Source organism: Ambystoma mexicanum, chromosome 3q, assembly GCF_040938575.1.
Source record: "Ambystoma mexicanum isolate Mex_15411 chromosome 3q, UKY_AmexF1_1, whole genome shotgun sequence".
In the NCBI taxonomy this organism is placed as follows: Eukaryota; Metazoa; Chordata; class Amphibia; order Caudata; family Ambystomatidae; genus Ambystoma; species Ambystoma mexicanum.
The window spans coordinates 258027705-258052420 of NC_090926.1; the positions used below are offsets into that span (position 1 = coordinate 258027705).

Below are 24716 nucleotides of genomic sequence, written 5' to 3' on the forward strand. Positions count from 1 at the left end.
ATAGCAGAACAGATTGTCAATGGAGATTTAATACACGATTGCTATTGGATCAAGATTGGAACAGAGATCTCACTATTCATTGAAGAAAATGCGGATTAGGTTGATAGATTGACAACTGTATGGGATAGTATAGCTGACCATACAGTCAATCCTTCAGTTGATTCCTTCTCGGCCATGATGAATGCTAAATACTAATTAAATAAACTGATACACTGTAAGGCAGAGAGAGATTCATTTTATATAAAGAAGGCAGTTTGGGAGCCTGGAGAACGGTCTGGGACGTTATTAGCAGATAGATTGTGAGGCAGAGGGAAGGGGAAACAAGTACTTTTTATTTTAAAAAAATAATGCGCCACTTCTGAGGAAAAAATAAGAGATCTATAATGCGTTCAGAGAGTGTTATGCTTCATTATATTGTGAAGACTAAGTTGTAAGTGAAGTTGAAGTGGATAGTTTTTTAGAGAATATACTTATCCCACCGTTAAATGATAGGGATAGACCGATTTTAGATGGAGAAATTTCAGTACAGGAAATTATAGACTCTATGGGGTTAATGTCCTCTGGCAAACGTCTGGGGCCAGATGGTGTTAGGGAGAATTCTCTGTATAGGCTAATTTCCCAAACCTAGTGAGTCCCCCAGCAGCTTTGCTGGATTTCTGGGTTTTTTTTTCTCCTGCTAAGAGTGAAACTCTTTTTCTCCCACTCTTAGGCATGATTTGAGAATGTCCTTTTACTTTGTAATGTGTTTTATGGGCTATGGGGGCTTTTACTCCATAGGGTTTCATGTGTTTTTGGTAAGTGTTACAAAGCACCCTCAGTGTAACACAGGGGTGTCATAGTGACCCCCAAACATAGACTCCATACCCTGGGACTGACTACTGTCTCCCAGGGCATGTAAAGTCACCATTGACTTTACTAGTCTTAAATTGTGAACGGAACAAGTACAAACCATCATATTGTGGAGGTACTGGTAGGGGTAATTAGATTGCCCCTGGGTCTGTTTTCCGAGGGGGGACTGTGCAGTCCCACCTCGTCGAGTTTCTGGCTGCTGGCAGTGGTTACCATGCAAAATATTCCACAGGAATATTTCCTATGGGATTTTCCAATTCATTTTAAACGCACCACTTTTTTGGTGAAATGTTAAAGATACCGCTGGGTTATTTATTTAATATTTATTCCCCGGTTGGGTCTTTTTGCCAGGACTCGGTTTTAAAATGGCGTTTGTGTTCGCCTCTGTAACTCCAACCCGAGTCGAGCCCTTTGTTCCACTTTTGGCGGGCTTCTGCACAGAAGCCTCCAAAAGTGGTGCCACTCTGTCTGGGTCTACAGGATGTGTGGGAGGGGGGGAATAGGCACCCTGGACTGAGTTGCCTCGGCAACTCAAGTTGCACTCTTGTGTGATTGGCCCAGTGGTGAGCCGCCCGGCTCACCACTTAGCATGTTTGAGTGACAGCTAGGACTGGTGAATGGGGGTTTTCTGCATAAAAGCAGGGCTTTGGGGACTGGAACTTCAGAAGTCGCCACAGGACCTAAAGAATCCGAAGAGGGAGAAGCTGAGCCGACCTGCAACAACGACACCACCGGTGGAGCCCTGCTGAACCGCCTCACCACTTCCCGACGACAGAGGATCTTCCTCCTGGAGAGTCTTCTTCCTTTGAACTGGTGGGGTTAACCAGTTTACCCTCTTTTCGCCTTCCTGGATTGTCTCGTGGTCGAATCGCCCGTGCTAAGCACCCCGGGGCCGGATCGCCACACTTCACCACTACCGCAAATGAAAGGGTAGTACCTTTTAACCGAGAAACCCCGCGGCTGGTTTCTTCCCTGGCAGTGCAACAACCTCCAGCTTTCCTCCACGTCGAGACCGTCTCTTCCCCTGGATGAAGGAACAACTGCCCCCTCTGGAGCTTTCTCACCATTTCAGGTACTGTGTCCCGCCTGGTCTCCCTTGCAACAGGCTGTTCAAGGTGTCCCGTAAATCCTTGACTCTCTATCCTGCGGTGACCTGTTAACTAACTTTTCTGAACTGATCCAACTCCTTTTGAACTATCACCAAAGACTTTTAAAGTGTACTTCAACTATGTGATCTTGGGCACATTCCGCCTTGCTCTCTCCAAGAGTGGGCCTGGCCTATGAACTTTCTTGCTCTACAGTAGACTCTGCCTTTCTTGACTTTCTGTGGTTCTTTTAAAAGTGTTGGTATTGTGTGCTTTTCTAATTCTACCTTTTACCTCCCTTTTTAAATAATTTTTGGAGTGCCATCTTGGTTAAGCGCTCACCTCTGTATTTGATAATAATTGTTCTTTTCCTGAGACTTGTCGAATAATTAATCAGGGAGGTGTATATATTTCTAGTGACTGTGTTTGAACTTGCTTGACATATTAGTGCAAGTGTATTTTTACAAGTGTGTTTTTAAATAAATAATTATATACTTTTATACCAAAGCTCTGGTCAGTGTTTGCTTGTGCTACTGTATTTTTGTACCTAATGTGTATACTCTATATACTGCCTAACTCTTCTTGAGCGAAGTCTGACTGCTCAGCCACAGCTACCAGGTAAATCTGGGTGGTACAGACTGCTACCAATTGGGTTTACTGCCAACACCTGTAGTCTTAAACCTTTTGCAGTGGTCCCTAAGGGAACTGCACAGGTTTCTGCCTAACAGATGGATTCCCAATCGAATTTTATGCTTTGTTTAGTACCTCACTAGCGCCCTTTATGGTTGATCTGTTTGTGGAAATTATTAACTCAGAACAGATTGTCGATTCCATGAAAGCTGCAGTAATATCTGTGATTCCAAAGCCACGGAAAGATTATTTGTTGTGTGGAAATTCTCCAGCATGGATTGACATGCTCATGAATATTCCCCGTCAGGCTGGGAATCCTCGGTAAAAAGCAAAAAAAACGGTTTCACTTACAAACTGTCTTTCTTCTATAAACCAGTCACTGAGCTCTGGGTCATACTGCCCCCAGCCAATGACTACCCTCTCCCTAAGCCCCTCCTCTGGCAGCCATCTTCAGATTTTTACAGCACTTTCAAGTGTTGGGAGTCCTCGTGTCTTGCTCCGTAGCTTCATGCTTTTTCAGTTAAAGTTCGATTTTTGTCAAATAAGTGCCTGTGTGCTCTTTCATTTCTTCGACCAGCAAGTGGGGACCCGTTTGTCAGTGTTTTTCATCATCCTTCAAGGGTAGGAATCGTTGAATTTCATTAAAGACGGCCATTGGGCCTACACTGCACGCCAGACTGTGTCGGAGGAGAGGATGGAGGTTCTCTTTTAAAGCTCTGCTCCAGCTGCGGCCTAATGAACGTGTTTGTGGAGGACAAACACTCCCAGTGACTCTACTGCCTCCACCCTGTCCACAAGGAGGTGGATTGTGAGATTTGCTTGGGATTCACCAAACGCACCATGAAGGATTAGCACAGCAGATTTGCGACGTGGCTCAACGCCAAGGCCTCTACCCCCGGCGGCAAGCAGGAGTATGCCTCACTCAGGACCGGGTAGTCCGAGGAGGGGGCTCATAAGTCCTTTGAGGTTGCCCCACAAGGCCAAGCACCGCAAGTCCGTTTACGTTGGGGTCGTCACGCTAGCAGGTCCCGCGAAGAGCAGGGCGCGTTCAGCATCACTGTCTACTTCCATCACAAGCCAACGCTCAAGCTCCTCCTCGAAAAGGAAGTCTGCTACCCCTGGGAAGCTGCGAGAGAGGACAGAAGGCCAAGGCGCCTAGCAAGGGGACCGGCCTGCCCTTGAAGACCCAGGCGGCCCAGGAGAAATCATCCTCGTCGATCGAGCTGGCGGCGGCCGCCCTCTCGAAGGTGAAGGGGGCTGACCCGGCCCAGGGGACCCTGGATGCCCAGAGTGGCCCTTCTTCCCAGGTGGGAGGCTTCGGCCAAACCGTGGAGAAGACACCACAGAAGAAGATGCCAGCCCTGAACCGGGCTGCAACCCATCAGGATGCAAAGAAGGGGTGGGGGACAGTGGAGGTCTCTACAGTGCTCCAAGGCACGGATATTGGCGTTTTTTCACACTGTTGTAGAGGACGTGGAGAACTATGGCAGAAACGCTGAGGACGACGGCGAAGGTGTACCCGTCGAGGGGGATGATGGCGGAGCCGACGAGGACGTAGGTGCTGGGCCCAGCAGGCCTACTCCTCCTCCGCCTCCCAGCAACGTGTGGCTGGACATTCTGTCCACTCTCTACACGTTGGTGTTGGAGATACAGAAGAGGATGCCGACGGCAACCCCCATCCCCGGAACTGGTGGCTCCGGGCCCACCTCCGGCAATGAAAAGGAAGAGGCACCCCACGCCAACTCATCAACCTCCTCACGTACCTCCCTCCCCTAGGGATACAGCGACGACAGACACGGACAATGCTGGCAGAGTGTCCCCTCCGTCGCGAGAGTCTCCGCTGGACGAAGTGGGTTCATTCCACTCCATGGTCGCCCATGCGTTCGAGCTCTTCCAGCTGACGCCAGGAGAGACCATAAAGGAAGGAATCCTGTATCAGTGCAGAGAGGCCAAAAGGAAGACCATTCTGGTGATGCCCCTCCTGGCGCTGCTGAAGAACCCTGCCTCAGCCACATCGAAGAGAGACCGGCTGTAAAGTCTGGGTGCCGGAGTCCGCACCCAAGTGTCTGCGGTCACAGCCATCACCAGACTTGGTGGTCTCGGCAGCTGCACGGAACATCCAACAAGTCATCCTCAGCCTCCATTCCCCCGGACAGCAAGGGGAAGAAGTTGGGCGCCGTGGGTAGAAACGTCATCTACTCCGCTGCTACGACAGTCAAGGCGGCTAACGCTTTAGCGATCCTGGCCAGGTACGAGTGGGAGTTATGGTACAAGATGGCCCCACTACTGGAATTCCTCCCCGAGGACAAACGGGTTGAGGTGCTGGAGATCCTTCAGGAAGGCAAGGTGGCATCGGACCACGCTATCACCGGGGCACTGGACATTGCGGACACAGGCTTCCACCAAATGGGTAACAGGGTTTGCCTCCGTCGTCGTGGCTGGTTGAAAGCCACCAACTTTAGGCAAGAAGTTCAGACGAGGGTCCTGGACATGCCATTCGACAGGGACAATCTCTTTGGAAAGGCTATCAGTGAATCGCTACAGGCCATCAAGACAGACACAGACGACCCATGCCCTGGGCAGGCTGCAACAGCACTCTGTCCTTTTGTTCTTCAGAAGGGAAGTCTGGCAGATCGAAAGGTGTCGGCGCAGGATCGTTCCTGTACCGCCAACCCTTGTGTGCTCAATTTAGGAGGCTTACACAGGTCGCTCCAAGGCCTTTGGAGTTGGCCGCCGCCGTTGTCAAGGCTCCCAAGGCGGCGAGCAGGCCTCCAAGCAGCATTGAACCGGCCAGGACGTCTGGCCCCCACCCCTGCACCCCAGTGGCAGGCTGTCTGGCAAACTTCGTCAGCACGTGGGAAAACCTCTCCACCGATAGATGGGTGGTCGACGCTCTTGCCCACAGACACAGGTCTGGGTTTCTCAGTGAACTATCCTAAGTCCTGCTTGATTCCATCACGGTCTCCTGCCTGGCGGCTCCCTCGGAAGACAGGATAGCGTCCATTCTGGGCAAGGTGCGACGGCTGTTAGCATTGAAGATCGCCACGATGAGGACCATCAAGTCACTTCTCTGCATGAAGTTGTGTATCTACCTGATCAGACTATGCAAGTTGTGGATGCAACCGCTTCCAGAGTTTCTGGACGCATGTTGGATCCAGGTGTCCGGAAGCTTTGCCAACAAGATTGTCCTCGACGAGGAGTTCTGTCGAGCGATAAGGTGGTTGGGTGTGCGCTCCAACATAGCCGGGGGTACTGATTTCCAAAGCCCGCCTTACCAGGAGACGGTCACCACAGACGTTTCCCTGGAGGGCTGGGGAGCTCACACCAGATGTCTCCACGCCAGAGGCCTGTGGCTGCTGGATGGACCTCCACATCAATGTCCTGGAGCTACGGGCAGTGTTCTGGGCCCTCAAGTCGTTCCTCCCGTCCCTCAAGGGCAAGGTGGTGAGGGTCTTCATGGACAATATTACCACCATGTTCAACATCCGGAAGCGGGGGCAGCACCAGGTCTCCAGCGCTCTCCATGGAGGCGCAGTATTTGTGGCACTGGGCCGTCGCCCAGGGGATATTCATCCTTTTCATCTGGCGGGAGTCCAGAACACCATTGCTGACTCCCTCAGCAGGGAACTATGCTCTTGCCACGAGTGGGTGCTTCAGCAGGATCAAGTGGGCAGGCTATTCCTCAAGTGGGGCAGGCCTCAGATCGACCCGTTTGCGAAGGCGACAAACTCCAAATGCTTGAGGTTCGCCAGCAGGTTCCACCATCGGAAGACCATGGGAGATGAGTTTTCCTTCCTGTGGGAAGGCCTGTTCATGTACGTATTTCCTCCGTTGCCCCTCCTGCTGCGAGTCAGCAATCGACTCAAATGGTGCCGGTGCAAGATGATCCTCGTGGCTGAGGCAGATTTGGTACCCGGACCTTCTCAGCCTGTCCAGGTCACCACCAGTCATCCTGCCGGTAGTCGCGGATCTGCTCACCAGAGAAGGAGGCACAATCCTTCACCACGACCCAGGATCTCTGAACCTGAAGGCTTGGCTCCTGCAGCATTAGTTCAGTAGGTACGAGCTTCCGGTGGACTGCAGGGAGTTCCTTGCCAGGGCCACATTGTCGTCGACACTGAAGTGTTACAGGCACAAGTGGAAGCGCTTCACAACGTGGTGCCGGACACAGAAAATCGAACCCCCTGGGTCAAGGCCCGCAGATCCTTTCATACTTATTGTGTTTGGCCAAGGTGGGGCTTGCTCACGCCTCCATCAAAGTGCATCTGGCGGCTATATCCAGCTACACCAGGTCTCCGGGGCGTTCATCACTTTGGTCACACCGTCTGGTCAAGGAGTTCCTTAAAGAACTGTTCCGATCTTTCCCACCGGTGAAGGCGCCCACCCCGGCCTGGGAACTCAACGTGGTTCTGACCAGGCTCATCGGGGGGGGGCCTTCGAGCCTATGCATCAAGCCCCTGTCAAATACCATTTGTGGAAGACTGCTTTCCTCGTGGCTATCATCTCTGCCAGGAGAGTAGGTGAGATCCAGGCCCTGTCCTGCAAGCGGCCTTATCTGACTTTCCACGATACGAAGGTGGTGCTGCGGACGCACCCCTCCTTAATGCCGAAGGTTCCATTGGAATTCCAAATTAACTAAACTTTGGTGTTGCCTGTGTTTTTTCCGATGCCTTCGTCGCCGGCTGAAAGAACTCTGCACTCGCTGGATGTGGCGCGTGCTCTGAAGTTCTATGTGGCCCGCACTAAAAGTTTCCAGAAGACATCCCAGCTTTTCGTGAACTTTGGTCCTGTGAACCATGAGAAGGCCTTGTCCAAGGCTTCCATTTCTAGGTGGCTCTCCGGCTGCATCACTCACTGTCACGGGTTGACAAACCGACCGCTGCCAGGCTGGCAGAGAGCCCATTCTACCAGAGCAATGGCAGCGACGACAGCGTTCCTGTCTGGTGTGCCCCTGCTAGACATCTGCAGGGCTGCTACGTGGTGGTCTACACACACCTTCACAAGATTCTACTGCCTCGATAGGGATTTCAGAGAGGAGTCTGGGGTCGGCCAAGCTGTGCTACGCAACCTGTTCGCTTGAAGGTGAACCTGGTGAGGAGGAAAGAGTAATTGCTTCTGTTGAGCCTTGCCACCTCCCGTGGTTGTGTATGTGTATACTGCAATGTATTCTTTATTCATGACCATGTGAATCCATAGCAGACCCCATGCTGGAGAAAGAACAAGTTATTTACCTATATCTGTTGTTCTCGAGCATGGGTCTGTCATGGATTCATATGTGAACTCTCCTTCCTGCCCCTCTGCGTCTCTTCTGGTCATACTGCCACTTTACGTGCTACCAAATCTGAAGATGGCTGCCAGAGGAGGGGCTTACGGAGAGGGCAGTCATTGGCTGGGGGCAGTATGACCCAGAGCTCAGTGATTGGTTTATAGAAGAAAGACAGTTTGTAAGTGAAAGTTCAACTGTTTTTGCTTTTACCGAGGATTCCTGGCCTGACGATGGGGAATATTCATGAGCATGTGAATCCATGCCAGACCCATGCTGGAGAACAACAATTACATGCAAGTAACTTGTTCCTTATAGACTCTGCTAAATGTGGATGTTACACTTCTGGCAAAGATCTTCGCTGTAAGACTTAACCCTTTATTGCTGAAAGTGATCCACCAAAATCAGACGGGGTTTGTTTTCGGCAGAAATAGTTTTGATAATTTGAGAGAACTTTTAGATGTTGTACATTTAAAAGGCGATTCACTGGATCCTTACACCGCAGTTGGTGTTGACGCAGAAAACTCATTTGATAGGATAAGTTGGACATTTTTACGGCAAGTGTTGCTAAAAATCAATTGTGGATCTTGTATCTTTTAAATGCATTATATGGAAATGCTGAGGCAAGGGTCTTGGTGAATGGCTCTCTATCTGAAGTCTTTCATATTTGTCGTGGTACTCAACAAGGTTGTCCTCTTTCCCCTCTTTTAAAAAAAATTCTATTTATTGAACCCCTAGCTATCTCTATTAGAGAACATTTTGATATTAGAGGCGTGTCGTTGGGTGACTGCATCTCTAAGGTACTGCTGTACGCAGATCTTTTAGTTCTGCTTTCTGATACTGAATCATTGTTTAAAGAGTTGGTTTCAACTTTACAGAAATGTGGCTAAGTATCGAATTATAAAATTAATATGTCTAAGACACTGGATTTTCCTATATCTCCTGCATGTCACAGAAATCTCTTGGGAGTTGAACGAGAGGAATGGGCGGAAATTGGTTTCAAATATTTAGGTATACATATCTCTAAGCAAGTTAAAATCCTATTATATAATGTACATATTTTTTTTTTATTTTTTTGTGTTGGTTTTTCAAAACCTTTACAAAACAACGTAAAAGTTACAACATAAAAATTACAGATAAACATTAAAACAATTATACTGTACTGTAGCACCAGCGACATATCGATTTCTGTAATCATTTTTCTAGTCACGTTTCTAAAAAACATATAACTTATGTTTTTGATTGCTAATTGTGCCATCTTTCTATTCTTTACTCTACTCAAAAAATCGTATTTTTATGAGGCAATGATCAGAATGGGGGTTACAGGTATAATGATTAAATCTACATTGTTTTAGCAGTTCAACTACGGAAAATGCCTGAAGGGTTTCGTGACCGGAAATAATTCTATTCCAGAAATGTTCAGAGATCAACCCTTCTTCGCTCCTTACATACTTTCTGAATAGAGACAATCTCAACCTCCAGGTTCCTTCACATTCCATTAGCAAGTGCCTCAGGTTTTGTTTTGAGGGAGTTTCACATATTTTACACAGTTTGTGTGAATCCTCTTGCCTTTGCTGTACAAGCACTTCCCTGACAGGTGGTAGATTCAATCTTATCCTTAAATTATTTCTTACCTGACCATCGGAAATGTTATCAAGTATTTCGCTAGAGACCCCAACTTGTATCCACAGATTGGAAGGCGTTCGGCAGGATCGCATTTCTAACTTTTGCGATTGTTTTAATCCAGTCTCCTATCTCACCAACAGTTTTAACTTTCTGGGGATTATTAATCAATGTCTCAAGGTTTAGATCGTGTTTTAACAATAAGTCCTTGACTTTTATTTCCAGATGGCTTAGATCCTCTGATCTCGAGCTTTCCAGATGAGCTTCAACATCCCCATACAGTGAGTTGCATTCTACTGTAACTATCTGCCGATAAAGCTTGCTAATGTTACGCTCACCTGGTATCCACAGGGATGCCACCCAGCTGGGTTACTCGCTGGTGTGCTGCTCAGCTTTGCCATGATGTGGTCGGCGGGGAAGGTTCTGCCTAAAAATACAGGAGGACTGTGTTCAAGACTGACGGACTGGGGTAAGTATCCTCCCTCCACCCCCATATGCTTTCAGTCCTTCTGGCGCCCTCTCCTCACCTTGTGGTAGAATTAGGCGGGCTCTCCGTCCTGCCTTCTTTACAGGGGCGCGTTGTCTTTCATGGGCGAGTGCGGTCCAGTTACTTCACTGACGCCGGCCCGTTTGATATTGCTCAGGTAGGTCTTATTGCTGTTCTTTAGTTTTGTTGCTATCCTGCATACCTTTCTTACTCTTTTTTTCTCCCTTAGGTATGTGGAACTTCAGTGCGGCGAACTGGCTTGGTTGAGCCCGGCTGGTAAATGATGGCGCATTAAGAGCGCTATGATGCGGTAAGTAAGCGATATGCGCAGCACTGCAAAGTCTTGCCTTTGCTTACCTGCGTTTTCCTTTCTTGTAGGTCGGGGTGGTGTTCAGCGCGAGTGGAATGTCTGGAGTGGTGCAAGCCGAGAGTCGACCAGCCAGGTAAGCCTTTTGAGCAGTTCGTAATTTGTAAATGTCTCTACAGCTTTCTTTAATGTTGCCTCAATCTTCCTCTTTCGGGTCGTTTTGTCCGGGAGGCGTGCAGATTCGAGGAAGCTGTTCTCAGTAGCTGCAAGTGTTCAAAGATGAAGACTGCAGGTAAGATGCTGCTGCTAATGATGTTCCTTTTGTCTCCTTGCAGGTTCTGCTTCTCCGAGGTTCGAGGGAATAGCTGGACACGGTGAACATCACGTTGCAAGCTGCAAAGTAACACGAAGCATGTTCTGCAGTCAGGGTGTGGTTTATATAGCCCAGGTAAAGTAGTAACAGGGAAAGTAGTTCCAGGCCTGCCACACCCAAAACACTAGACCGCATAGCTTGGTTCTTAGGAACCAAGCTATGTGGATGCCTCCATGTTGGCCGACAATACAATAAAGTAGTTCCCAAGAACATTGTTGTTCATGGTGTATGAGCCTGGTGCCATAGGCGCCAGGACTGTCCCCATGAGGGCTTTTGAAGAGGATGCCAGGCTCTAGAGGCCCGAGTCCTGACTCCACCTGGCCAATGGGTTTGCGAGAGGGGGTTTTGGGCAAGGGTCGTGACAGCTAAGGAGTCTAGAGAATTCAAGCCTAGCACGAACCTCAGGTTCCAAGATGGTGTGCTCATCGGCAGACACAACTTTTTTCCAGACGAGCGATCCTAACTTATCCCAGTTTGTATTCCAAAGTAGAGGCTTAGCCTCTAAACCATAAAGAATGATTGGTATCACCTTTGCCCTAAAGAAACTAAGGGGAGAATTGTAAACCTACAATATTTGGTGTATATCTTCTTCATCTGGGAGATAAGTTGTAAAGTCTTCATCGCCACGTCTACCTCCACCTTGTAAATTGACGGGGAAGCATATATTCTATATCCTAGATAGATCAAGTGTTCTACCCGTGAAATTGTTAGTTTCCAGGACCCAGTTGCAGTTTTGAACCTTTTACTGTATATGTTTGAAGACTACTATTTTAGATGTCAATGGATTAATGGACAGTCCATTTTCTCTGGCATATTCTCCCAGCCCGTTAACAGCCGCTGGAAGCCTATTGCAGTCCTGTCCAACAGGACTATATCGTCTGCGTAGGCCAGCCAGTGGATCTTCCTTCCATTGATCACAGGGCTGGCCAACGCAGACGATTCCAGGTAGTCCCCCATGTCGGCTAGAAACATGTTGAAAAAAAGGGGTGCACACAAACACCTTTGCCGTACTCCTCTCTCCACTTTGATTGTGTCCAAGTGGTGCCCTTGTTCGTCCAGGCCCACTCTCAATGAGGTGTCCCTGTGGGAACTCAAACAGCATTGCCAATCAACTCCGGGATCCCCCATCTCTTCCGTTTTCTCCACAGATGTGCTCTGTCGATCTGGTCGAAAGCTTTCGACAAATCTACCCAGGCGCCATGAAGTGGGGATTCGCCCTTAACCATTGTTCGTTCATTCACCAGATTTAGAATAAGGCCATTCAGGGTAGTAGAAGTACCACGTCTGAAACCTGTCTGATGACAGGATAGGATCTGTGCAGTATCTACCCAGTCGGTGAGTTCCCTCCAGCGATTTCCTAAAAATGTATGTCTATATCGAGGAGGGCGATAACTCGCCCGATCTAGTCTGTAATCCCCCCCCTCCCCCCCGCCGCCACCCTTGAATAATGGAATGATTATTGCGGCCTTCCATGAGTATTTCTTTAAAAAAAGGTATAGAAGTCTGGACCAGATCCCTGGTTCATTTTTTAGTACCTGATATGTCAGTCGGTTCGGGCCTGCCACTCTTGAAACTGAGGACTTGGCTATGGTGTCCATGAACTATCGTTCCTTGAACGATAAATGCCTGGGCACATTCGGCTGGATGCGAGCGGCCACTGGTCCAGGGTTCTTAAATATTTTTGATAAATGATCCACCCATTTGGGTTCGGGGACTAAATTACAGAGAGTACTGCTGCGGTTGGTCTCCAACTGGCCAATAACAGACCAAACATTTCTGGAGTTGCTTTCACTTACCAACCGCAGCATTAGTTCTCCGTCTTGTTGTATCCGAATCATTCTTTGATTTTTAGACCAATTTTTATAGGCTTGAGGTGCTTTTTTAACTTCCAACCTGTATTGGCAGAGACTGGGTTGCAAAGTCTTTGGGCTTTTGATTTTAAGTCTAAGAGCACTCTTCCTTTCCTGAGTCTCTTCGTCAAAACAATGTACATGACTAGATTGTTTGCCTGACACAGGTTCACTTGGAGGGAGGACTGACCATATCGATTTAACAAATTTAGCCCAAAGGCAGTAGTCTAACAGGGTGGAATCTGATATTTCTTTTAATCTACTATTTAGTTTTTTTCCTTCCTGTCTATATTTGACCAGACATATTTTACCTGTATTATTGCCCGTTATTTTTTGTGGGTGATGTTCTGTAGCTGACACATCGGGAAGAAGTAATTCTAAACGAGAATGATCGCTTCTATCGTCCTGTTTTATAACCAAAGAGGAGCGCCAGGAGAAAAGACTGGGAGAGACAAAGATGTAATATAATGTAGATGATGACTGACCACGACGCCATGTGGCATTGACATCTATCTCTCCCCCGGTTGACATGTTTAACATTTTCAGCCCCCAGGAGTCCAGGAAATCAACCCAGGTGCGTCCCTTCTTAGAAAGCCTTTTCGGGGGTGATTTCTCTTTCCCATTTATTGTGTAAACGCATTCAGTGTTAAAATCTCCTGCGAGAATGATGTTGTCTCCACCATGGTCTAACTTAATTTTCTCTAGTAATGATGGCAATATTGCCAAAAAGGCCTGGAGTTCGGAACAAGCAGGGTTTCAAAAGATGTTAATAGTAATTAGAACAGGGTCTGGCATGACATATTTCAAATGGACTTTGCATGCCTGGATTCCTAATTTGGTGTTAAAAATAGGAACTATAGCTTTAATTGTGAGCTTTAATTGTGAGGTTTTTAAAAGTCATCAACCAGCCCCCTTATGGTCTGCCCATCACTTTTTCTGATGCAGATAGGCAGTGGGATGTATATCCCTCAATTTCCGCAGAATTAACCAGCCATGTTTCCTTTCCTGAAGCAAAATTATATCATTTTGCACAAACAAGTTCTCGCTCATAATTCTGGATTTAAAGGTGCTGGGGCCCTGTGTGTTCCAGCTTACTACTCTAATGGCCTTATGACTAAAGGGACTGAACTCACACCCCCCCTTTATGTAGAACTTGTGATAGTAGTTCTGGAAGTAGTGTCAAGAAATGTTCCGGAGCAGATCCTCCATTAGCTAACTTCCTTGCATCTAGGCCAGTTCTCTCTGAGCCCAATCTTCTCCCTGAACAGGGTGCTTTAGACGTCCCCCAATTTTGAGGCTTTCTTTGCTTGGCCTCCGCTGGAATCTCAGCAAAGTCTCTTGATGCATTCAGGATGGGCATCTTTGCTTCCCTCGATGTAAGACAAACTTCTGCCAGGAAGTAGTTGCAAGAGTGTGGAAATGTCATGACCTCTATATCTTTTGAGGCTAGAAGATAAAGGCTTGACACTTTTTTGAACTGTCAAAATCACACTTTGACTGAGTGATTTATGATTGATGGTATTAACCAATAATTGCAGCCATACTTTCGGAATAGCGGAACCACTAAATATCTTCCTCAGCATTCCCTTTGGGACTCAAAGTCCCTCCACAGACAAGATCGCCAATACTGTTTTTCTCTGGTACTTCCTTTAACTCAATGGATTTCCCAGCTCCATTCCATATTTTCGGGCTATCAGGTGGTTTTCCATTAATTAAGACTGGCTCCGCCGATTCCCTAATTGAAGCTGGCTCTTTGTGTAGTGGCAGGGGTATTTTTAGAGATTGTTTTAAGAAAATGGGCACCAATTTTAGGTCTTTTTTTCACAGTGGCGCATTGAGATCTATCCTCGGGGATGTTAATCTTTTGTGCATACAGATTTTTCTGTAAAACTATTGGAGCCCATGGAATGCTCCCTGTTGCCATTCCTTTTTGGATCTTTGCTTTGCACCACCTTGTTGTACCATATTGGGTGCTTTTGAAGATACCTTTGCAGTCTGGTTTTCCCCCTCACCTAGACCATTTAACGATTGTACATAAAGGTCTGTATGGAGGCTCACCTTTACGTTTATGTCCCTTCTCTGCTGTTCTCTTGCCCCTTCTCTAATGTGTCGTTGTTACTGGGGAGCGAAATGTTCTTAATAAAGATTTACCCCTGGGGTATTTATTCTCAGATTTATCTGATTTTGTTTTTTTTTTGGTGTCTCTTAGGTTGTAGAGGAAGTGTTTTTTTCTCTTTTTTTCCCTTCTTTCTCTTTTTATTTTGTTTTTTTTCTTCCTCTATAATTTTGGTGACTAGCGAGAATCCATTCCTCTTGTCTCTTCTGTATTTTTTGCCTACTCCCCGATTTGGATCAAGGAGAGTTCATTGTTTGTCTCCAATGTACCTTCTATAACATTGGCCAGGCGCCTGAACTCTTCTAGTGTGGATTCTGATAATGGAGTATCGTCAAAAGGGAGAATCATGGCAAATTCTTTGTTCTTCCTCACTGGCTACAGGCCGATTTTCTAACTGTTGTAAGAGCCCATGTAGCAGGTGTAGAACAGTTTCTTCTTTTTTGTATGAGGACACCTAAGCTTGGATTGATGAAATGTCCATGGCTTGTTTCGCCACTTCTACCATTGTTTCTTTGATTGTTGGTATGACGGTAGAATTAATGGCATTGCTCAGCCCCACTACTGCTGTCACAATTAGCCATTTCCTTGGTTAGTTCACGCAGTGTTCCAGCTTGTGAATGAACTCTGCTTTAAAGAAGCTCGAAGACGGAGAGCAGAGAGCTCAACACAAAGTTAAAAGCAAGAAGTGTTCCTTCGTTAGTATGCACACTAACCGCATCTGCTATCATAGCTGATGGTGTTGTACTTTTGTTTAAATTTGCTTGTCTCTCCTCACAGTTCTGGCTCTTAACGTGCTGTGATGATGGAATTTCTCCTTCCCCACTAACTTCACGTTCTTGCCCGTGGTTCGTGGGGCTTACTTCCACCATTTCCAGCCCATTTAGTTCTATTTGGGAGGATGACCATATAATTTCTACATTACTTTCCATGTCATTTAAACTTTTGTTTCTCTTTTTTACAAAATAATCTTCAATTTTTGTTAGGATGTTTTTAGTGGTTATTGTGTATTCCATACCCCATTTCCAATTATGTAATAATGATAATTGCACCTCTTTAGCGTCTTCCCTCCCCCCTTGAATGCATAGGGGGTCTTGGGAATGCACTTGAGCCAGAGTTGTCATAGTGGCTGTTTGTGCAGTCGGGGTAGTGCTGGCTGACATTTCTGTAGGTCCAGAAGTTAACGGGGGTCGAAATACGAACCATCCCATTCCGGTACGATTGAGGAGTCCACTAACGTTGTGCTCCGTAGTTTCATTCTTTCCATGGGTCTCCAAATGTTTCCAAAATGCCAAAATTGGCATTAGCCCCAGCCTAAGTAAGAATTGAAGAACCTTAGTGTATGGGGCTATACGCAGGGCTCCTGTGTGGCTCCTTTTAACAGATGGTAGCACAAACAGTGAGGGGTATAGATAAAACAAACTGTAGTGATGGGTTTGCTTTGAAGTTTGTCTTTCGATTGCCGGCTCTCCCGAAATAAAAGTGAGTAGCACTAAATTGCAGGTTTACTTGCTGGTAGGTCCGCCCAGTTCATTCTCCACATTTGTTTAAATGGTCTTAGAACAGTTTTTGTGAACCCCCTGTCAAAGCCCTGAGATAAGTGGCTTTGCTCAGGTTCGGGAACAAGACAAGCGGGGTAGGTGAGTGGTTATAAGTGTGACCCTCCTTGCCGTACTTACTGACAGTTGTTTTTTGCTTCGGTGCTCTCCCATTTCACAGTATGCCAGCCACGAACGCAAGGTAGTCAATCAGTCATTTACAGCCGTCGCTTGCTGATTCCTATCCCACGCTGTAATTCACCGTCTCCCCACTGCGGTCAACGGTGTTGTTAGGGAGAATCCTGTGCAGTTCCCTTGGGGAACACTGCAAAAAGATTAAGACTACAGGAGTAAGCAGTAAACTCAATTGGTAGCAGTCCGCACCACCCAGATTTACCTGATAGCTGTGGCTGAGCAGTCAGACTTCTCTCAAGAAGAGTAGGGCAGTATGTAGAGTATACACAATAGGGCCAAAAACTCAGTAGAGTAAACAAACACTAACCAGAGCTTTGTATAAAAAGTATATAATTATTTATTTAAAACACACTTTGGGCAATATACTAGCACTCTAAATCAAAAGCAAGTTAGAACACAGTCAGGTAAAGTATACACACCTCCCTTGATGATTATCAAACAAGTCTAGGTCCAAACACCACTATTTGTTAAAACAGATGTGAGCGTGTAACCTAGATGGCACTCCAATAATTCAATTAAAGGGAGAGAAAAGGCAGAGCATAAAATAAAACAGTTCCCAACACTTAAGAGTTCAGAGCAAGGGGAGAAAGGCAGGTTATACTGTAGAGCCAAAGTCCATAGGCCAGGCCCACTTTAAATGGAGCCAGGTGGAATGTGCCCAGGATCACACGGTTTAAAGTGCACTGAAAGTCTTTGCAGAGTGTTCAAAAGAGGTTGGGTGAGTCAAAAGATATAGTTAGAAGGCCTGGAGCCAACCCAGTTTAGAAGCAAAGGATTTAAGGGTCACCTTTAGCAATCTGTAGAAAGGGAGGGCAGGCAGGACACAGTACCTTGTAGAGAAAGGGAGCTCCAGCGGGGGCAGTTGTTCCTGGCAGTGATTGCCGTTCGTTGTTCCGACCAGGGGAAGAGAGGATCTTGTCGAGGAGGAAACTTGGAGTCGTTGCACTGCACAGGGATGAAACCAGCCGCAGAGTTCCTGATTAAAAGGTGCGGTCATTTTATTTGCAGTCAAAAGTGGTGAGCTTGGCTATCCGGCCGCCGGGGTGCTTGGCATGGGCGATTCGACCAAGGGCCGTCTTTGCAAGGCGAAAAGGGTGAACTGGTTGGTCCCACCAGCTCAGAGGAAGAAGGTTCGTCCAGCAGAAGATCTTCTCTTGTCGTCAGGAAAGTGGTGAGGTAGCTGCAGCAGGGCTTCACCGGTGGTGTCGTCATTGCAGGTGGCTCAGCTTCGTCGCTCTTTGGATTCTTGAGTCCTGTGGCGACTTCTGAAGTTCCAGTCCCAAAGACCCTGCTTTTATGCAGAAAAACCCCCATTCATCAGCCTAGCTGTGAATCACACATGCTAAGTGGTGAGCCGGGCGGCTCACCACTGGGCCAATCAGAGTAGAGTGCGACTTGGGTTGCCGAGGCAACGCAGTCCAGGGTGCCTATTCCACCCCTCCTGTGGAACCCAGACAGAGTGGCACCATTTGGAGGGCTTCTGTGGAGAAGCCCGCCAAAAGTGGAACAAAGGGCTCGACCTTGGTCAGAGTTAGAGACGAACACAAACGCCATTTTAGGTTTGAGTTCTGGCAAAAAGACCCAACCAGGATTTAATATTAAATAAATAAACCGGCGGTATCTTTAACATTGCACCAAAAAGTGGTGCGTTTAAAATCAATGGGAAAATCCCATAGAGAATATTCCTAAGGAATATTTTGCGTGGTAACCACTGCCACCAGCCAGAAACTCGACGAGGGGGGGGCGGGACAGTGCCCCCTCGAAGACAGACCCAGGGGCAATCGAATTACCCCTTACCAGTACTTCCACAATATGATGGTTTGTACTGGTTCTGTTCACAATTTTGGACTAGTAAAGCCAATGGTGACTTTACATGCCCTGGGAGACAGTAGTCAGTCCCAGGGTATGGAGTCTATGTTTGGGGGTGACTGTGACACCCCTGTGGTACTGCACTGAGGGTGCTGTGTACCTCACATACAGAAACATAGATGATACCCTATGGAGTGAAAAGAAACCCCATAGCTCATAAGCACATAAGTCAGACATACCTCAAATCATGCCTAAGAGTGGGGGTAAAAGAGTCTCACTCTTAGCAGGAGAAAAAAAACAAACCCAAAAATCCAGCAAAGCTGCTGTGGGACTCACTAGGTTTGGGAAATTAGCCTTTTAGGATAATTCTCCCTAACTGCTGCTATATATCTTTTAATTTGAGACATAGATAAACATTTTTGAGATTTCCTATGGGGAGAGGGAGGCAGGCCTAGAATCCCTAGAGATGTACTGATGAAGCCGGTGCATGTGGGAGGATTTGGTTTCCCCAATATTACTTCATATCAGAGCCTTTTCGTTGCGCACATTACACTTCTGGCTGAGAGATGTTACTGTCCCTTGCCCAAATTGGGTTCACATAGAGAGATCCTCTGTTCATCCAATTCTTCTGGATTGCCTTCTCAGCATGGATAAGAAATTATCTATTGATAAAACCCCTACATTTATTAGACACGTTTTGAAAGACTGGATGAAATGTTGTGAGTCTTTAGTGGTAAAGTACCTTCTGAGCTCAGTCTTCTATTTGGATGAACCCAGATATTCTGTTCAACAACCGTCCCTTATCTTGGCCCTCTTGGCAGTCAATGGGTATTTGCAAAATTGGTCAAATTCTTGATAGAACTTCTATGCTTATTTTTGACTTCTTGAAATTAAAATATAAGCTGCGAATGTCTTAGGTATGCTGTTATTAAATACTTTGTGAGATTTTTCAATTGTTATTCACTCCGTTGAACGCTTCTGTTCATAGTATTCAGACTATTACATGTGTCTAAATGTGAACCCCTCAGGGCCTCCAGCTTGTATAAGCTACTTGCACTAAAATATATTGACGTAGCATCTGAATGAGGTAAGGAGACATGGATTTCTGAATTAAGTTCTGATTTTTCAGTGAGTGAATGGAATCGTATTTGTACAGGCCCTAATAGATATAAAATGTATTTAGATTTGAGATGTACTCAGCAATGGGTTATACATTGTATCTATTCGTCCCCTTTAAAGCTGAAACGGTGCAAACCTGTGCTAGATGATACTTGCTGGAATTGTAAATCTGATACTGGAACGGGTTTACATATGTTCTGGACATGCTCGGAAATTACTGGCTTTTGGGATGCTGTAATACAGCAGATGGATCTCATGCTGGATGTTTCACTCCCACATACTCCTATGGTATGTGCGCTGGGGCTGTTCCAGCAGACCTTTGAGTGTCTGATCTATTGTTTTGGGCATATCGAGCGTTGATGATTGCAAAGAAACAAATATTAAAATGTTGGAAAAGTAATGCCAGACCTTCTATTGATGATTAGTTGCATGACCTTTCTATTCTTCCAAGTCGGGAAAAAGTAACACATCAGAAACTGAGAAAGACGGATAAATATGATGCTACATGGAATGTTTTTAATGATTTATAATTGTAACCTTTATTTTCTCTTCCGCCCCTGCTCTTCGACCTTACTCTTGACCTCCGCAATTCCTTTTACTTGGTTGTTTTGCTTCTTCTTCGCTACTGATACAGATGTACTTGTAAGAAAAAAGGAAAATGGGAGAGAGAAGAGGGGGGTGAAGGGGATGGAGTGAGGAAGGGGATGGGAACAAAAAAAGAGAAAATTAGGCTCAAAAAGTGGGAATAGAGCGGGGGAGGAGGGGTGGAGAGAAAGAGGGGGGAAGGGAGATAGACATTTTAGGAAGTGATATTGTTCTAATGTTACTATTGTATTAATTCTCTTTCTATTGTATTTGTTTCCCTATGAAAAATGTTAATAAAAAGATATTTGAAAAAGTAGACTAATCCATTCAGATGCTCGAAACATTGCTGCGTCATTTATAGTGGGCAGTACATGGGCAAGAAGACCTAACGCTTCTTTTCCAAGATGGATTGTGTGATGCGGCTCTAAATCATACAAGATAAAAGGAGTGCCTATTGCACAAGGACTTCACATGCATTCCACTACTGCAACGGCAGTATCTGTGACTTTCCTAAGGCACACGTTCCCATTGTTGAAATTTGCAAGTTTGCCACCTGGATCACTAAACACTATTCCTTGGTTACTTCCCTAGGCTTCTTTTGGCCAAGAAGTACTTTGCATTATTTTTGCTTAAAGACTGGTCAGGTATATTCTGCCTTATCCTCCCCCACCCTTATTCATTAATTGTTTTCTTCATAGCCTTGTCCCAACCATTTGGGCTGGAGAGAAAGAATGATGGCATTGAAATTAAAAATGACATTCATGGTTATCCAGGTTCCCTTATTCATTGCTCTCCCTCCTTTACAACACTCACCCTACCATCCCCTATGGGCACATACCATACCTCAGCTGTCCTGCCTGGAGGTGGATGGGGGAGCATATGGCACTGAGGAGTGCTAGTTGGTGACGGGAGGGTTGGGGAAGCAGGGTCTGACACGCAGATGGACGCATACGTGCATGTGCCCTGCATAGTTTAAAGAAACGTGGGAACGTGGGTTTTCCGAGCCAGCCTTCCCAGCCCACCTCTGGATGCAGGCACTTCCAGTCAGTTGTGAAGGAGGGGAGAGAACCTGAATCACCATGAAGGTAATTGTTCATATCTATTAACTCAAAGATGTATGCAAATGATGATTGGATATGAGGTTTTAAAGAAAAACACCAATAATTGAATCTGATACAGAGACGGTTTCACGTCCTAATGTTCTTTTCATGTTCTGCCTCATGCAGGAAAGGCACAGGTATTGTGGTTTGGACTGAAGAACAGGAAATTGAGCTCCAGATGCTGTTTGAGGAGTATGAGGGGACAGATGGTGAGTCACATGTGGCTGTTGAGGCAGAAAGCTGTGCATGTTATAAAAATCATGTTTCTTTCGTCAGTGCCTCCTTATTGTAATCTCATTCTGGTTGTGTGGCTTGTGTTTTTTCAAATGTGTTACAGATTGGTAATTTCCATTGATTAGCTACCATAGTTTTCACAAACACTTCATTCTCCTCTTCAGTACCGTGGTGTGACAAGGCCAGTAGGGAGTTGGGAAGCACTGTCTGCAGGTGGTTGGCAGCATAAGGAGGAATCCAACAGCAGTGCTCAACCTTGCAATAGACAAGCTACAGCGGACTCAAAGACCTAGACACTTCACCTTTGTCAGATTGCAGTATTGTAGTACTGTAACTCAGACCAGACCTCCTTATCCATGTGCTCGATTAGCTTTTCTATCTTCCTCCTAGTCCTCAAGAATTGCCAGAGGAGAGAAAACCGATAAACCAGCTTGTGGACAGAGAGCCAGAAATAATAACCGCCACTGCTGGGAAGTCCAAGAATCGTGACTCAATCCGGGCAAGTCAACACCAAGCAAACTGGACATGAGAGAGAGCTATGACGAAGAAGGCTGCCAGCCTGTACATAATTCAGAAGAAGCATTCAAGGCCACCCACATGCACCAGCGGCCTTTCACTTATAGAGACTGACCCCCTAAACCACCAGGAACAAAGAGGGAAAAGCGACCACCCTTCCCCAACAAATTTACCAGTGGCCCACAGGAAACCAGGATCTAAAACATAAACAAGAACAGTGAACTTCCAATGCGCCCATCGTGAATAAACGGCCAGACCGAGTGGAGAAAATGGGTCTGGTTTAGCCACCTTTCAAAGCCTTCCCTATGCACATACATCCTGGTAGGAGACTATATAACAGGATTGGCTAGGGAAAGCGAGCCAATCAGTACACATGGAGGAATATTTAAGGAGGGAACAGGAACCAGGAATTGTGTGTTGTCTGGATGAGGTCATATGAGATGGAGGTGGTGGACCAAGAAGCCAGCAGGAGGGTGGAAGGAGCAGCAGAGTGTTGAAGAGTTTATTGGAGAAGGTGAGGTATTGGTTTTGAGTGTATTTTTTTTACCGCAATTTGAGTGCATGTTTGTGAGACACAGGGGCAACTAGTTTGTCTTGGAAGCAAGACAATGCATAGAAACACAGGTTTGTATCATGGGCTTTCGCTTAGAAACCGGTATTAAGTGCTTGTTAAAAGAACAATTATAATTCTAATAATAAAGAGCTTAGATTAAGGAGTGAATGTGAAGTGGTTAGTGCAGAGTGAAAGGAAGGTGTCTAAGTAGCTTGATGGGAGGAATGGTAGGTGCAAAGTAGGGTGAGTGGAAGTAGGAGAGGATTTGTGTTTGGAGAGTGAAGTTGTGTTGGAGGGCTCAATAGGATTTGGGGGAAGGAGCAGTGTTGTGGAGGAGGGAGTAACAGGAGAAGAAAGTAATAGGAGGCGGCTAGTAGTTTGAGAAGTGTAGTAGGAGGGGGGTAGTGAAATCAATGGGTGGACGCGATAACTAGTAGCAGTGAGTAAGGTCGCAGGAAAGATAGTAGAGGGAGAGAGGTGTACATGAGCGTGAGTGAAACAACTTGAGTCCATGTGATGGTGAAAATGCCTTATGGAGGGAAAGGGCATCCTAATCCTTGTCCTACCACTTATATGTGTAATGAATGTTTTCTGCCACTGAGCTCTGGCAGTGCAGTTCTTCATTTCTCCTTTTGGTGGACCACACCCATGTGGATACCCTTTGTTTGGAAAGATTCTCAATTATCTGTAATTTTCCCTCCAGTTGTGTACCCCCCAACTTTTTACTGCTGTTTAAACACCATAGTCTGACTTGCCAGTGTAGCACAACCTTCAGATGCACTCCCCTGGGCTCTCGCTCACTTTATTATGGGGAAACTGGCATACCCTAAAAGACAGTCAGTACTGGGAGACTTTGTTTCCCTTAGTCCTTTCCAATGTTGCAACTTTTCTGCAACATGCTAAAAGTGCACAATGTGCCTAACAGTACAGTGCGCTTGGGTCTTCCTTTTGTTTCCAAAGGCCCTAGGCTCCCTCAAAGGATTTTTTATAAGTGCAGATGTGCCGTGGACGGGGCTAGTGGCAGCTTATCTTTTTGCTCATTTGTAACCCTTTTTTGCCATGCAAACCGCATTTACTGCGGTTGGCACAGGAAGGTGGCCTGGCTCCAGAATGGCCATGCCACGAGTTTTTGTCCTGTCCTTTGGCCATCTTGTCCCTTTGCCTTCCCCAGGTCGAGCATACCCGGTTCAGTCCTTATTTGGGCATGCATTCTCCCACAAACCGCCAAGCTTTTGCAGGCTTCTGCATGTCTGATGTGTGTGCCTCCAGAATGTGGCTGGACTGTCAAGTTCCAATACTCATCTTGGGTACTAGAGAGTCTGTGTGCTGGGAATGACTGGGACCACCGTGGTCTGCATTTGGTTCACGTCTGGTGTGCCTGTATGTTAGCAGATCTCCCATTGGGTCCCCTTCGTTTTGGGGTGAAGGATCTTCTGGATAAGAGAAGGCTCCAAACGCCCATACCAAGTCGATCTCTTGAGTTCTCACTGAAGCTAGGATAGGATCCAAGCATCCTGAAACTAAGAAGCCAAGTCGAGGAACCGCTGGTGACCCGCTGGAAGGTTTACACTGAGCCCGCCTTTGTCCTGCAGGACCCCTCTGCATCTGATCGAACCAGAAGGTCTGCAAAGGTGCTTCAACCCATTAGAATAGTGGTATCAACTATTCTTGGTACCTTCATCTTAACCTGCAAGTAAGCCTCTTCAGAAGTGTTCCTGGGCCAACCGCTGCCGTTTCGATTTGACACTTGACACTTGAAACTTGGTAGATCGTAAGCTCTGTGCTCACGGCACTCGCACCGAATTTCGTACACTTAGCATTCCCAGGTCTGGAGTAAAGAGAGAGTGCCCGAACCGGAGTACACACAGTCACCGTGTTGCCCAGCCGTGGTGATGAACTTTGCAGGTGCCTTGCTGCTGTGCCCCTCTGTGCCCTGAATCCTACTGCAGTGAAACTGCCCTGATCCCTTCACCAGGAAGCGGATACATCGTCACTGTCCTGCAATGGAATCATTGCTGTAACTCAGCCGCTGAAAGCCACAGAGCCGCACAATTGCCGCATTTGAACCTGCAACCGAAGTGGACTCAACTACCGAAGTTTGGTCCAGAGTGCGCCGGGAGTCAGTTAGTAGTTCCAACCCTTACCAGTTTCCCCTAGCGCATCCATCTGTTTTTACTCACGAGTGTACCCTGAAGGCCACTCACCTTTCCACGGGTAGCCTGAGCTACCGTCCCATTCCCAACTCCTGGAACCTGCTCTGCCCTCTTGGGGAGACCATCCACGCATAGTGGGAACTTATTCTTCATCTCCTCACCCACCTTCCTGAGCTGCTACAGCCCTTGCAAGAGACCCCATTTTTGCTCTATCGCACATTCATATGCACCAGCACCTGAAAGTACTTTTGAGCATTAGGCTTAACTCGTCGTAGGGACTGGACTGCCTCTTAGGGATTGATTGACAAACTGCCTAAAGTCTATTTGCACTGCC

At 46.6% G+C, this 24716-nt stretch overlaps 1 protein-coding gene across 3 annotated transcripts in view; it reads left to right on the plus strand.

Annotated features, from left to right (window-relative positions):
- The window catches only part of TIMELESS (timeless circadian regulator), a 1506051-nt gene that overhangs the window by 1122763 nt on the left and 358572 nt on the right, over positions 1 to 24716 (plus strand). For all 3 annotated transcript variants that reach the window (XM_069653695.1, XM_069653693.1, XM_069653694.1), the window contains one exon: positions 21053 to 21135. In XM_069653695.1, the coding sequence (XP_069509796.1) occupies positions 21053 to 21135 (83 nt within the window). The remainder of the gene's footprint in view (positions 1 to 21052; positions 21136 to 24716) is intronic.